Source organism: Lachnellula hyalina, assembly GCF_007821495.1.
Source record: "Lachnellula hyalina strain CBS 185.66 chromosome Unknown contig00003, whole genome shotgun sequence".
Classification (NCBI taxonomy): Eukaryota; Fungi; Ascomycota; class Leotiomycetes; order Helotiales; family Lachnaceae; genus Lachnellula; species Lachnellula hyalina.
In genome coordinates, this window is record NW_022157117.1 from 268207 (window position 1) to 282829 (window position 14623).

Here is a 14623-nt window from a genome sequence, read left to right on the forward strand (position 1 = left end):
ATCAACAGCATAGCATACCTAGGGAAACTCTAGATGACAAAAATCTAGACGGAAAGAAAGAAACTTGACAACAAATAAATAAATAAATTACATATTCTAATTCTGCAGTATGTGTGTTTCTTTCTTTCTTTCTTTCTTTTGTTTGTAAGATTACGCACCTCAGCTTTGTCTCTCGTTATATCTCTCTACCCAGTATCACACACACACATATCCCGGAAGCACTTCATTCATACCGTTGCTGTCAATATAGTCTATGCATTTTCAATGCGTATAGGTAGGTAATGCAAGAGACGTGTGGGCCTGAGGTGCAGGCAGTCTATGTAGAGAATTGGAACACTCTCTGTCTGCTCGCTCTTCACTTTGTCCCTACCTCTGTCTCTACCTCTACCTCTACCTCTACCTCTACCTCTACCGCACCATGTAAGATTATGCCCTTGCAACAATCCGCGGCGTGGTTTACTTGCGCCTGTGCCTGCGTTGTATAGTAGGGGTAGCTACTAGGTAGGTAGGTGGGTAGGTATCGGTCTTCTGTCGAGGATTGTACATGTACGGGATAGGTTAAGACCGGCGCTCTGACTTTACGCTGCCATGCCATGCCATGGTGTGGTAATTATGGTATGATTACGAGAGCATTGCTGGAAGGGAGAGGAAGGTGACAGAGGCTTGCCCATGGTAGGTGAGATTACATACTTAGCCATGTATGTATGTATGTATGTGAGATACTGTAGTTGGCAAAGCCAGGGGATGGACTACTGGTAAGATACGCATGACTAGTTAAGCGCTTATATCAAGACCAGCCATTTTAACAACCGGAATTGAATTAATGGGAAAACATAAGATATAGCGTAAGTCACGCGATATCAACACAAGATACGCTGGTAAGTAGCACGTATGAAAGAAGCTATGTAATTTCATTCAGAGCAGAAAGAAAGAAAGAAAGAAAGCTTCGTCCAGGAATACCTATCTATCAAACCTTAACAAACTCCCACACCACACCATCAGACCTCCCCTCCCAACCTTAGCCAGAACCTCCACTCCACGCACCATCTTCATTCCTACATGCCAGAGCCTATCCCAGTGCGTCACCAACAAAACATAGCCGCCGTCCGGCCTCAACCTGACGCAGAAATTCTCCCAATCGCCCTGTCGACCCGCAGCGCATCTGAGGTCCCCACCGATCCCGTAGCCCAGGAACTTGCCAGAGCTGTAGTTGTGGAAGCCCAGCCATCCTTTGGTTTCGACGCACGTCCAGTGGATGGACGCATGGCCGCTGCCAGGAGGCGCAAGCAGGACCTTGCCGTCGAGTAGTGTGAGGACGTGGCTAGATGAGAGGCTGCGGATTATGAAGGTGCGGTTGGGCCAGGGGACGGAGGAGTTGGACGGTGCGAAGTCGTCGCGGGCATCGAGAGGGTCGTAGGCGACGCTCGAGGGAGGCGTGTTGGCTGTGGAGCTGTCGGTTTCGGAGAAGGGTGCAGCGTTATCGAGGCCCATGGCGGCCATGACTGATGAAGGGCATGTGCCTTTTTAGTCTCGGTCGAGATGGTTGCTGCAGGTACAGTACAGTAGCGCTAGGTAGATCTAGATTTACCTCAATGCGAAGCGGAGGATCCTAAGAGAAGATCTAGAAAGAGGTTGTAGAAGTTTGAGATCAAAGATGGGTGGTTAGTAGAAAGCCAAAAGAGCCTGTACTCAAATAGATTGGTGATTGCTATCTACAGCACTCTTCTTTTAGGACTGAGAGTTGCAATGGAAGTGGTTTAATTATTTGTTTGCCTTGGATGAGGTACATGGGACCTTTGGATTAGTTGGCTCGCGAGGTTACATATTGATGTTGGGTGAATATAGGCTTGATTAAGAGGGCGTCGGCGTCTTGTGGATTAAGGTGTGGCTGCATTATAAGGTGTGGCTGCATTGTAAGAGGCTGTGGAAAGAGCCAACTACCTAGGGACTTATATACCCATGCAAGCCTCTAGTTGCCAGTCAGCTGTGGTGGGCAGTGAGCACGGTTCTGAAAATAGTAAAAAGGCGCGCAAAGCATCATCAGGAACATCGTGTTATGGGTTCAATCAAGTTCTAGCTAATACATCATGTCATAAGCTCATAAAATTTGTAGCAAAAATGCCCTCCCTTACTCTTTCAAGTCCGTATATGATAGTTATACTCATAATGGGTGGCCCCTTTTCTCTTCCAACCCGAAGTAATCACAGTTATAGCCTCTCGGGCATTTCATAGCCCCTCATAATTGTAGGAGTTTCGGGCTGGCCAGGTATGAAGCATCTGGCTTATCAATACATGTTAATTGCACAACGCTCAAATCTACCTCAGCGGCGAATATCCATGCTGGAACTCCTAACAGAATCAATACTTGGTCGAACGGAACTACTAGAACTTCGTCGTCTTCGGTCTCGCTGATCACTGGGACTCAATGGGTTCAATCCGGATTGGCGTCCAAAGAGATTCAGGATGTCTGTTAGAGAAACAACGCCAGTTAGTCGGCCGGAGATCCTAGCCCCTGGCAAAGCGGCTGCGGAAACAGGGAAAGATCCTGAAAGCGATGGAGAGGTTGGGGTAGATGAGTTCGGTGAATGTAGACTGGCAAAGCCCATGGAAGGCGTTGCACCGGGAGATGGGGAAGGGGAGGATGATTCAACGACCCACATTCGGTGGGATCTTGTTGCTAGCATTTTGGCAATCGTGTGGCCGAGTGTGGAATAGGGGCTAACATGGAAAACTATCTTTTGTAAGCACATGTTCTACAATTTGCTTCCAGCTGCTTACCTGGAAACGAATCCTTTCCGTCGATCATCCCTCGCTCAGAGAGTATCACCGATACAAAATGAATGCAAGATCTCTTCAACAGAGGAAGATTGGTTGAGTTGGTAAGAAGCTTAACGTCTGCGCTGGAGATATTTCCAACTACATTGAAGCCGTTGTCGACGACGGGGATACTCGTGAGGCCTTGACTGTGCATCAATCGAAGAGCATCTTTCAAAGGCTCGTCACCACTGGAGACTGTCAGTTTCTTTCTGTGATCATAATGGTAATAATAGGGTGTTAGAATCGGAGGTAGATCCGAGAAGTCAGGGAATAGTAAACCTCCTCAGTCACCCAATTTTGGAATAATTTAGAGTATGTCACAAGATGTCAAATGGTGGGTATTCACTTACTTGATTCCGATCGTGGAAGGTGTCCCGATACCCAAATCCTTCAAAAGCATTGGATTGAGCGCATCGATGGCCGCAAAGCTAGTAGCATTTTCCGACATGAATCTGACCAGTCTCAACTGACTCAGAACACCCACGACCTCGGTTGTGCCATCTTTACAGACGAGTATTCGATGAACGCCACTCCCAAAGTGTTCCATAGCCTTTGCAAGATCATCGGAAGCGGATAAGGTTATGAGAGATTCTGGCTTTCCTAGTGTAGAAGTCTCTCGAACGGGGATAAATTTGCCTTCACTGGCTCTCTTCGCGATCGAGTCGTAGCTTTCCATTTGGATTTCCTCGGGGCTTTATAAACTTTTAGTACATATGAAGATTTTGAGGGACGTTCACTCACCTTCCCAGCCCAACCACGGCAAGAAGATAGGCATTGAGATCACTGTAATCAAACGTTCCAACAGCAGTTGTGTCATCTGGCTTCTCCCGCAAAAGGATTACATTCGGCGGTCCGGCTTCAATCAACATCTGCAAAGGTTAGCATACCCAATGTCCTAAAGTTTCTCTGCGGAACACCTACCGTGGTAGCATCCTGTATACTGGTATCGATTTCGGCCCACTTAACATCACTGCTGTTCACCAATTCCCCAACGTGTATAGTCCTCCAGTCCCTTCCAACGAATTTCGGATCTGCGGTCTTATTAACTGGATGGTTGAGTAGTTCCTGTACCGCCGCTTGTGTGAATGAAGGATGTCGTTGAGACCTTGGAGAGTGCCGTAAGTTCTCTGCGAAACTGGATCTGTGGCTGATGGTGCCTCCGATCTTAGGACTGCCGGTGCTATTTCGCGCGGGCGCGTCGATTGGCAAAGCCGGATGATCTGCCATGTTCTGGTATGGCGGGGGACTAGGCGGATGATTGCTCATATGTTTGTTCGAATGTCTCGGAGGGTTGAGCAGGTTGAGTAGTTCTCATAAAGCTATGCGGCATAAACAGTGGCGATGAGAAGTTGTCTGCGGACGGGATGGGATGGGAAGGGATGGAATGGAATGGGGTGGGAGGCAATAGAATACTTCAACACAAGACAAGAATCCGAATCGCGTTTGCTCTTGCTTGTTGCGGGGTTACATGACACGTGATCAATATATATATGTCATAATGGGTTATTGGCCGTAAAGTAGGTCGGATATGATTTTATTCGGGAAATGTTGTAGGTAAATATGAATTACCTTATGATGGCTAATAGATTATAGAGGAGCTTTCTTCTCTTGTGTCCTCCGCAATGACTCGGAATGATGTGCGGCAAGGAAGGGGTACCATCTACCGGTATACCTAGCTAGCTATGCCTATGTACAGTACAGAGTAAACAAAGTCGGTGTTTGCGTTTCCCCACTTAATACGCATTGTTTATACTATTTTTCAAGAGGTCAGGTACTAATGCCACCCTAAATAATACACAATATCAAGTTAAAAATGGTGTGAGTAGGTAGGTGATTACCTAGGTAGGTAGAGTAAGAGTAGTGGTACTTGACCTCGACCTTGTATAGATCGACTTCAACTTGAACTCGAGTATATTTACGGAGACCCACTTGACCACAACCACGGGATTTTATCCATTTAGCGAGAATAAAAATTATTAGAACAAGTGCTGGCAAAACAACATCGCACGCTCCGGACACACGCGTGTGGAAACAACTCTTTCAAACCATACAAGCAATCGCCTTCCCTTCCTTACCCTGCGTAAAAACAACACTCGTCTTTCTCTCTTCGTCTCCGTTCCGTCCACCTACACCGCGGCCTCACTCTGAACAAAGGGCAAAACATTTCCGCAAGGGGCGCTTCGCGCTACAACAACTACCCCTCCATCCCAGACAACTTCCAAGCAGAACACTTTTCCCAAGCAAACACCACTTAAACCACCGGAACGATGTCGGTCCTGCCACCAGATGTGCATGCAGCGCTCGCACAGCTGCTGGATGCGCTGCAGTCTTCCGACAATAGCGTGCGAACACAGGCGGAGGCACATCTCCAAGACAGCTGGACCGTGCAAAAGCCCGATGTGCTGTTGATGGGCTTGGTAGAGCAGATTCAAGGCTCCAACGATCCTACGGTAGGCGCTTCCCCTATTTTGGAACCCACCAAGAAGACTATGGTCTGACGTCCTATTGCAATAGACACGAGCGTATGCTGCGGTGATCTTCCGTCGAATTGCCTCCAAGGCGCGCAAATTACCAAATGGCGAGAGCCTGGAGCTCTTCCTGTCATTACCTCAGGAACAGGCCTATGTCATTAGACAAAAACTCATTGAAGCGCTTGGAGCCGAAGCGACGAACAGCGTGAGGAATAAGATTGGTGATGCGGTTGCTGAGATAGCAAGAGAATACTCTGATGGAAGTGTGTGCTCCAGAGTCGATCCCAACCTTACATCCATTTTCTCGTCAAGATCCCGAAACTGACAATATATAGAGCAACAATGGCCGGAGATCCTCGGTGTTTTGTTCACTCTTAGCACGTCGAAGGAGGTTGGACAACGAGAAATTGCCTATAGAATATTCTCAACCACCCCTGGGATTATCGAAAAGCAACACGAGGATACAGTTTTGTCAGCTTTTACCAAGGGTTTCAAGGATGAAGACGTTGGCGTAGGTGCTCGTCTGCAAGAAGCAAGGCTACGGTGCTAATGGTTGATAGGTTCGCCTCTCAGCAATGGAAGCATTTGCTTCATTCTTTCGCAGCATCCCTAAGAAATCCCAAACAAAATATTACGCCCTCATACCCGAAGTTCTGAACATCTTACCTCCAATCAAGCAATCACAAGATTCAGAAGAGCTCACAAGGGGATTAGTCTCCCTGATTGACCTTGCTGAAGTTGCACCAAAAATGTTCAAGCCTCTCTTTCACAACTTGGTCGAATTTAGCATCTCTGTCATTCAAGACAAGGAGCTTACAGACCAAGCTCGTCAAAATGCCTTGGAACTCATGGCGACATTTGCAGACTATGCGCCAGCTATGTGCAAGAAGGATTCCTCATATACAAACGATATGATTACTCAATGCTTGAGTCTCATGACTGATATTGGTGTTGATGACGATGATGCTGCTGAGTGGAACTCCTCTGATGATGTACGTTACTGCTCGAAGGATTTCCTGCTATCTTATCTACCGTTTAAAAACTTGTACTGACCATGCACAGATGGATCCTGATGAAAGCGATCTTAACCATGTTGCAGGCGAGCAGTGCATGGACAGATTGGCAAACAAGCTTGGAGGTCAGGCTATTCTAGCACCTACTTTCAACTGGCTTCCTAGAATGATGAATTCCGACGCCTGGAGAGACCGACACGCAGCACTCATGGCTATTTCCGCCATTTCCGAGGGCTGCAGAGACTTGATGGAAGGCGAACTTAACCAGGTCTTGGATTTGGTGGTTCCGGCACTTCGAGACCCACATTCCCGTGTTCGATGGGCTGGCTGTAACGCGCTTGGTCAAATGAGCACAGATTTCGCAGGCGTTATGCAACCGAAATACCACCAAATTGTGGTCCCCGCCATAATCCCGGTTCTCGACTCCCCTGAACCGCGGGTTCAGGCTCACGCAGCTGCGGCACTCGTCAATTTCTGTGAAGAGGCCGAGAAAGACGTTCTTGAGCCATATCTTGACGACCTTCTAACCCATCTCTTCCATCTTCTCCAGAGCCCGAAACGATATGTCCAAGAGCAAGCGCTCTCAACTATTGCTACTATCGCCGATTCCGCCGAAGCTGCGTTTTCCAAGTACTATGATACTCTCATGCCTATTCTCTTCCAAGTCTTGCAACAGGAGAGCACGAAAGAACTTCGACTTCTTAGAGCAAAGGCTATGGAGTGCGCTACACTTATTGCCTTGGCTGTTGGAAAAGACAGACTAGGCAATGATGCGTTGAACTTAGTCCAGGTCTTGGGTAGCATTCAGTCAGGTATCACAGATGCAGACGACCCTCAAGCGCAGTATCTCATGCACTGCTGGGGCCGGATGTGTAGAGTCCTCGGTCAAGACTTCTTGCCATATTTACCTAGCGTGATGCCTCCGCTTATAGAGCTTGCTAGCGCAAAAGCTGATATTCAACTTTTGGAAGACGAGGATCAGGTTGACCAGGTTCAGGCAGATGAAGGATGGGAGCTTGTGCCTCTGAAGGGAAAAGTTATCGGCATTAAGACAAGTACTCTTGATGACAAGCATATGGCAATTGAGCTTCTAGTCGTCTATGCGCAGGTTCTTGAGGCTGCTTTCGCACCTTTTGTCGCTGAAATTATGGAGAAGATCGCACTTCCTGGTTTGGCATTTTTCTTTCACGACCCAGTTCGAGTCGTATCGGCAAAGTGCGTTCCGCAGCTCCTAAACTCCTACAAGAAAGCGTTTGGCAGCCCTTCGAACGAACTGCAGGCTCTTTGGAATGGAACAATTGAAAAATTATTGGAGGTTTTAAGTGCCGAGCCAGCCGTCGATACCCTCGCGGAGATGTACCAATGCTTCTACGAGTCCGTTGAGGTCATGGGTAAGGGCTGCCTCACCCCTCAGAACATGGAGACTTTCATCGATTCGGCACACTCTGCATTAGAGGACTACAAGGATCGCGTTGCCGCAAGACAGGAAGAGAAGGATGAGGTCAGCCGCGAAGAAGGCGAGGAGGAGTCTGAGGACACCTTATTTGCCATCGAAGATGACCAGACTCTTCTTTCCGACATGAACAAAGCTTATCACTGCATTTTTAAGAACCATGGTACTGCTTTCCTTCCTGCGTGGGAACGCCTCCACGCCACCTACGAGGCATTCCTCAAGAGCCCAGATGCCACACAACGCCAATGGGGCCTTTGCATCATGGACGATGTTTTGGAATTCTGTGGTGAACAGAGCTGGAAGTACAACGAGTCTATAATCACTCCCCTTGTGGCAGGCTGCCAGGACCCAGCTCCTGCAAACCGACAAGCAGCTGCGTATGGTATTGGTGTTGCCGCACACAAGGGAGGGCCTCAGTGGTCCCAATTCTTCGTCCCCGCGATAGATTTGCTCTTCTCCGTAACCAGAATCCCACGTGCCCGAGGGGACGATGATGTATTTGCAACCGAGAACGCATGTGCAGCCATCGCTAAGATCTTGCAATTTAATGCTTCCTCTATTCCAAATGTCCAGGAAGTCATTGTTCAATGGATTGAGACTTTGCCAATTACCAACGATGAAGAGGCTGCGCCATATGCATATGCTTTCCTCGCCCAACTAATCGATCAGTAAGTTTCATGAATTAAAACAGTGTCGACTTTTCTAACACCTCTACAGACAAAATCCAGCAGTAATGTCGCAGCCCACAAAAGTGTTCGAGTTTATCGTACAGGCACTAGAGGCGGAGACACTGCAAAATCAAATCGCAAGCAGGATAGTTGATGCGTCAAAGCTATTGCTCGGCAACTCTGGCCTGGATCTCGCCCAACTCATACAACAACTCGCACCCGAGAGACAGCAAGCACTGCGTCCTTACTTTGCATAAGAAACAGAAAAACCATTGGGTCGGAATCATTGGACAACAAGGATGGGTTGGCAGGGCTGGGTTGGGATGGAATGCGGTTGATGACAGAATGATTGATACCACATTGAGCACCTTTGATTTTTCTTTTGTCGTTTTGGGGACGCCTTGGGGGGGTATGGGGCCTGATTTAGCATAGCGAGAGATTGACAAATGAGGTCGTCAGAGTCCTCGGAGGGCGTTCTGCAGTTTCAGACTATAGCAATGGAGCTCTACTTGACATAGACTAATAGTCTTTTCTTAACGCCTATTGCACTATTGTTGAATTCACCGGCTTATGGGTGTTACGAAGGAGAGATATATTATCAACCTGGAAAGTATAAATAGGGCTAAGAGATGAGAATGAGATGAAATGCAACGAAGCCAATTTTCTGCAATCTCGGGAATAATCAACGCAGAACGCCACTAAAGACCATGCGCCGTGGACCCTTAAAACCACCAGTCATCGTTGGTCTAGGATTTTCAGGGTCCAAAACAATGCAATGTCCACCTATAACCTCACCTCGACCTTTCCCTTCCGCGTTTACAGCCCTTTTCATCCTTTCTTTGATATTGTAAATCTAGACTTACGGTCATATGGTATGGTATGATTTTATGGGGCGAATGATGGGATTCTACAATTCGATACCTACTCCGTATGTACCTCTGGAATAAGAGTGGGTGGGCCTTGACTAGGTATATAGCGTTACGGAATACACCGTCCGTACCGAGCAACTAAACCCACCCGTCCATGCCTGCAGCTGCTCCGTGCTCCAACGTCCGTCCCGCCATTAATTCCGTGCGTGTCTGTACGATTAAAAAACAATCAATATTCAAGTTGATATCCTATCCTGTTCTTGAGGAACACATACACCTACACATACACATACACATACACATAGTCGTACACAGAGCTACCTATATACCTTACTTGACCAGCTGTGGCACGTACCGTACTGTAATACGCAGCGCATCTTCTCTCCCCCTCTCCTCCCCCTCCCTCCTCTTCCATTGTCGCGCCGTGTTCGGAGACCATCTGATGAACTGCAACTACAACGATACCCATTCCAGAAACCTCAATACCTCCCTCACCTTGCGACCAGAGAAACCTTAGGGCAAGCACAGTGGACGAAGCGTAGGAGATATTTACAATTGTGTGACACGGATAGAGCTATCCGCAAACTCCCCAGCGAGCTTTTTGCTTAAGCAGCACCTCGCTACTGAGGCGCAGATACTACCTAGGTACACATCTGCACGCAGCTTTTACTACTACGGTGGACAGATATCCTATCAGGCATATAAGTTCGACCGAGATTCTACGCGGTCCGTAGCAGCAAACCAGGCCCGCCACCCTCAAAATATCAATTCCAATACACACTACCGAGTCGATGGATATACGCCCATGATTGGTCGTTTGCGATCATCCTCTACCTCTACCTCTACCGACAATCGACGACGTAGGACAAGGCAGATGCGGTCACCATGAATGAGTTCTTTGGGACTAATATTTCCCAGCAGGACCTACAAGGTCGGCTTGCGGAGCGTCGACAGCGAAATGCATCTGATCGAGCTATGAGCTTGTCCATGGCTCCTCCCATGCCGCCGCAGGGCAATGAGGATAATATGAATATGACGGGCATGGTTGGCGATTCGCTGGACGATATAATATTGCAGAACAACAAGGAGATACAACGGCGGCATAGCCTATCGCGGGGTTATTCAAACCAGTCGCTTGATCGCAGATCTTCAATGCTTGAGTTTGGTTCGAGTGATAGCAATCTCAATGGCTTTCAATTCGGTTCACCAGCGCCAGGATCAGGAGATCCGCATCTTCGACGACAATCAGCCGGCGAGGTAGAGATGAATGGGGGGTTTGAAGATATGTCTTCAAACATGACTATGTCAGCCCAGCAGATGGGGTATACTGCCTCCATGCACCCGCCAGATCTAAACATTGATACGAGTGGAGGCTATCCAGGAATGCCTCACGATATGGTACAGGGAATGATGGGGTATGGACCTATGACTACGGAGGGAATGATGGACGAGGATTCTGGTCTGATATTTGCGTCCCCATCATTCTCACAGACGTTTGGTAATGGGGGTATCGAAGCTATGTCAAACAATGATTTCATGATGCCGACAGGATTACAGGAGACCCTGTCGTCACAGAGCCGCGATGAAAACGACAATATGCTACCATCGATACCCGGGCTCGGAATCGCCGATAGTCCTGGAATTGCTTCACCAAGAGGGATGAGCGCTTATCATTCCCCACTGACGCCTAAAATGCCGTCCCTCCCACACCATGATTCCTCTTACGATGAACCAACACCAAAGGCAACCACCCCAGTGCCTCCTGCAAAGTCGGAGTCTGTGGTGAAGTCCGAAAAGAAACCAAATTATGCAGGAATCTATTCATCCAGTGGATTCGACATGCTGGGCGCGTTAATGAAAGTGGCCACGAGAGCGAATCCTGAGGTCGATATTGGAAAGGTTGATCTGTCATGTGCATTTGTGGTTTGCGATATCACACTTGCCGATTGTCCCATCATCTACATATCTGAAGTTTTCGAGCGATTGACGGGATATAATAAGCACGAGGTTCTTGGCCAGAACTGCCGCTTTCTGCAATCACCAGAAGGAAAAGTCCAGGAGGGGGTTCATAGAGACTTTACGGATAACAATTCGGTGTACTATCTTAAGAATCAGATTTTGGCAAAGAAGGAGGCTCAGCGCAGTTTGATCAATTACCGAAAAGGGGGCCAGCCATTTATGAATCTGCTTACCATGGTACCCATTAGTGGTGACACGGGCGATGAGATCAGATATATTGTTGGATTCCAAGTTGACTTGGTGGAAAAACCATCATCTTTGGAGAACAAAAACGCCAGTGGGATGTACACAGTTGACTACTCGCAAGGCCAGTTACCAAAATATGTCTGGAACCCTCCCCAGAATGTACAGCCACAGCTGGATGGACAGACGATTAGTCGGGACGATGTGTCCACTGTTTTGGGTTCTATCAACAATCACACCGAGTCCGAATTGACGAAGCGAATGTGGGACAAGGTACTGCTTGAAAACACTGATGATGTGGTTCATGTTTTGTCTCTGAAAGGTCTCTTTCTCTACTTATCGCCATCTTGTCGGAAGGTCTTGGAATACGATTCTTCGGAGCTTGTCGGTACGGCTTTATCCTCCGTTTGCCATCCCAGTGATATTGTACCTGTCACCCGGGAGTTGAAGGACACATCTACCGGAGTAGCTGTCAATGTTGTATTCAGAATACGACGGAAGAAGAGCGGCTATACATGGTTTGAAAGCCACGGCTCGCTATGCGTGGAACAAGGCAAGGGCAGAAAGTGCATCATCTTGGTTGGTCGAGAAAGACCGGTATATGCACTATCTCGCCATGATATTGAAGAAGCAGGAGGAATTGGCGAGAACGAAATGTGGACCAAGATCTCGACTTCTGGCATGTTCTTGTTCGTTCCATCTAATGTGCGAACATTACTGGACCGGGCACCAGAGGACTTAGTTGGGACAAGTATTCAGGTTCTCATGCGGCCCGAATCCAAGGTTGAATTCGGTCGCTCTCTTGAGAAAGCGAGGAGGGGAAGGAGAGTCACGCACAAGCATGAGGTTTTGAACAAGCGAGGTGTGGTCTTGCAAGCCCAGACAACATTATATCCCGGAGATGCGTCTGAAGGCCAAAAACCAACGTTCCTTGTCGCCCAAACACGTCTGCTCAAAACATCTTCGAGGTCAGCCACTCCAGCTTCCCAAGGTGGCGGTACAAAATCTATGAACTCCATACAGCATGGTCTGAATGATTCGGCTCTTAGTCACCCCTCCGGCTTCGTTTCGCAAGCTAGTTCGGATAGGTCCAGTACATCCCCCAACACTGTTGTACCTGGTCCCATCACACAAGCAGGAGGCGGCGGTCTTGCTATTGGAAGTCAAGATCTTGCGCTGGCATCAGAAGCCAACATATTTGAAGAACTAAAGACGACACGCTGCACAAGTTGGCAGTTTGAGCTGCGACAAATGGAGAAGAGTAACCGATTACTAGCCGAGGAGTTGAGTATTCTACTAGCAAATAAGAAGAAGCGAAAGCGGCGCAAAGGGGCCGGTCATCTGCAACGAGATTGCGCAAATTGCCACACACGACAAACACCCGAATGGCGACGAGGACCTAGCGGACAGAGAGACTTATGCAACAGTTGTGGATTGCGGTGGGCTAAACAGGTGAGTCGCAGTAATTCTGGCTCCCAAAGCACCGTCCGACAAACTGCAAAGGGCTGGTCCCAGTCAGACTCGTCCACATCTCGAAGTTAATATATCGACGATACCCCTACGCCTTCGCGGTTGCTTTAAGATATATACTTCGCATGTTGTGTTTGTCTTGGACCATATCGTTCTTCGACGCGCAAGTTCTTCTTCACGAAAGATAATATGGGCAAGATGCCGTATTTCGCTCACTACATTTAAGGGCTACGCCCTGTCACTGCTATCCATAACATCTTATTCTGTCTATGTCGATATATATTACCGCAAAACTTACATCACCCAGTAACCTGTCTTCCCACCCAATGTTCTGTCCGTTGTATCGCCTCGTCCTGCTTTGATGTTAGCCTACCCTCTCAGCTGTCCCTATCAATCTGGCATTACCATCTTTCTTGCTTCCGATCTTCCTGTCGCCTAACGACCTTTCTCCCATCGCTTTACTGACGCCAATCCCTAGACCGGTCGCGTATCTCCCCGCACCTCGACCCGCGGTGACGGCTCGAGATCCCAACATAGCACGTCTCCTGTGAGCTCGTCCCCCTTACAACAAGAAGTACCGCAATCATCACTATCCAACACGCCAAACCTCAACCCGAACCCGAATTCCTCGGCTGCTCCCCAGAGCCTAGGAGGCAGAAGCACGGCGGATAGTCAGCCGGTACGCGATCAGAGTAAGGGCTTTCGGGAAGGTGGAGATAGGGGCATTACGAGGATTGAGGAGGAGAGTGGGAAAAGATGATATGATATGATATGGATTTCGTGGTGTGTGTGTGTGTGTGTATTGCACATTTGAAATCAATGTATAAATGGATGGATAGGATGACATGGCGTTTCATTATCTTTTCATTATTATTATCCCCCTGAAATTGGGTAGCTCGGCGTCGGGGACGCTGGGAATATTAGATGCATATTTGTCTGTTTGTATGTATGGCGTATCTGGATTGGAATGGGATGGGATGGGATGGATTTAAGCGCGTTAACAGGCAAATTTACCTATCTATCTATGAAGGAATGAAAGGGTTCACTTCAAACGGACCTTTCTTTCCCGTGCTTAGCTTTTAACTTGAGATATTGTGCACGTGCCTTCGTCATCATATCATATAGGCACTGTTCCTAGGTACTCGTATTTATTTATTTAGGAAGGGGAGGTGGAAGAGGGAAGGGGGAAGGTGGAAGAGGTGGTTGGAGGTGAGAGCAAGGAGTGCGCTATGAGATGCATACTGTAGTGAGTGAGTGAATAAGTGTATGCTATCATCTTAACTAATACCGGATGATAACGACTCAAGAAGATGCAAGAAAGAAGGCCCTTAGGTTAGAGCTATGTAAGTATGTACCATGCAGCTAGCTAGCGACACGGGCCAAGATAGGAGCTTGGAAGTTACCTAGGTAGGTACAAGATGATTGTCACCTACTAGTGGAATGAAGTGCGACGATTTATCTTGCTTCAAGCCGCCAAAGCGCCGTTTATAGAGCTCCAAATACATACCCAAGAATCCACTCTTAGAACTCGTCGCTAGAATAAATACAGAGTTTCAAGTTGACGTAAAGATAGCAAAGCAATGGCGGGTTCTAGGAACGGAAGGACGACTAAATAACTGCAAGTAAGGAATCGGTATAGCATCTGCAATAACGACCCAAC

At 47.9% G+C, this 14623-nt stretch overlaps 4 protein-coding genes across 4 annotated transcripts; 2 read left to right on the forward strand and 2 right to left on the reverse strand.

Annotated features, from left to right (window-relative positions):
• Positions 1–998: 998 nt before the first annotated feature.
• LHYA1_G000823 (uncharacterized protein) lies at positions 999–1500 on the reverse strand (the record flags this gene model as incomplete). The annotated part of the gene is made up of 2 exons (XM_031145812.1): positions 999–1004; positions 1060–1500. The coding sequence occupies 2 exons, from the start codon at positions 1498–1500 to the stop codon at positions 999–1001; spliced, it is 447 nt and encodes a 148-aa protein (XP_031009676.1).
• An 821-nt stretch (positions 1501–2321) lies between these two features.
• On the reverse strand, positions 2322–4044 carry sds23 (the record flags this gene model as incomplete). Its single annotated transcript, XM_031145813.1, has 5 exons — positions 2322–2731; positions 2779–3005; positions 3168–3509; positions 3559–3686; positions 3739–4044. The coding sequence occupies 5 exons, from the start codon at positions 4042–4044 to the stop codon at positions 2322–2324; spliced, it is 1413 nt and encodes a 470-aa protein (XP_031009681.1).
• A 1040-nt stretch (positions 4045–5084) lies between these two features.
• sal3 (Importin subunit beta-3) lies at positions 5085–8679 on the forward strand (the record flags this gene model as incomplete). Its single annotated transcript, XM_031145814.1, has 6 exons — positions 5085–5309; positions 5332–5551; positions 5624–5799; positions 5849–6280; positions 6351–8422; positions 8472–8679. The coding sequence occupies 6 exons, from the start codon at positions 5085–5087 to the stop codon at positions 8677–8679; spliced, it is 3333 nt and encodes a 1110-aa protein (XP_031009682.1).
• Positions 8680–10176: 1497 nt separating this feature from the next.
• wc-1_1 (White collar 1 protein) lies at positions 10177–13723 on the forward strand (the record flags this gene model as incomplete). Its single annotated transcript, XM_031145815.1, has 2 exons — positions 10177–12945; positions 13442–13723. 2 exons carry the CDS (start codon positions 10177–10179, stop codon positions 13721–13723), a joined length of 3051 nt encoding a protein of 1016 aa, XP_031009679.1.
• Positions 13724–14623: the final 900 nt, after the last annotated feature.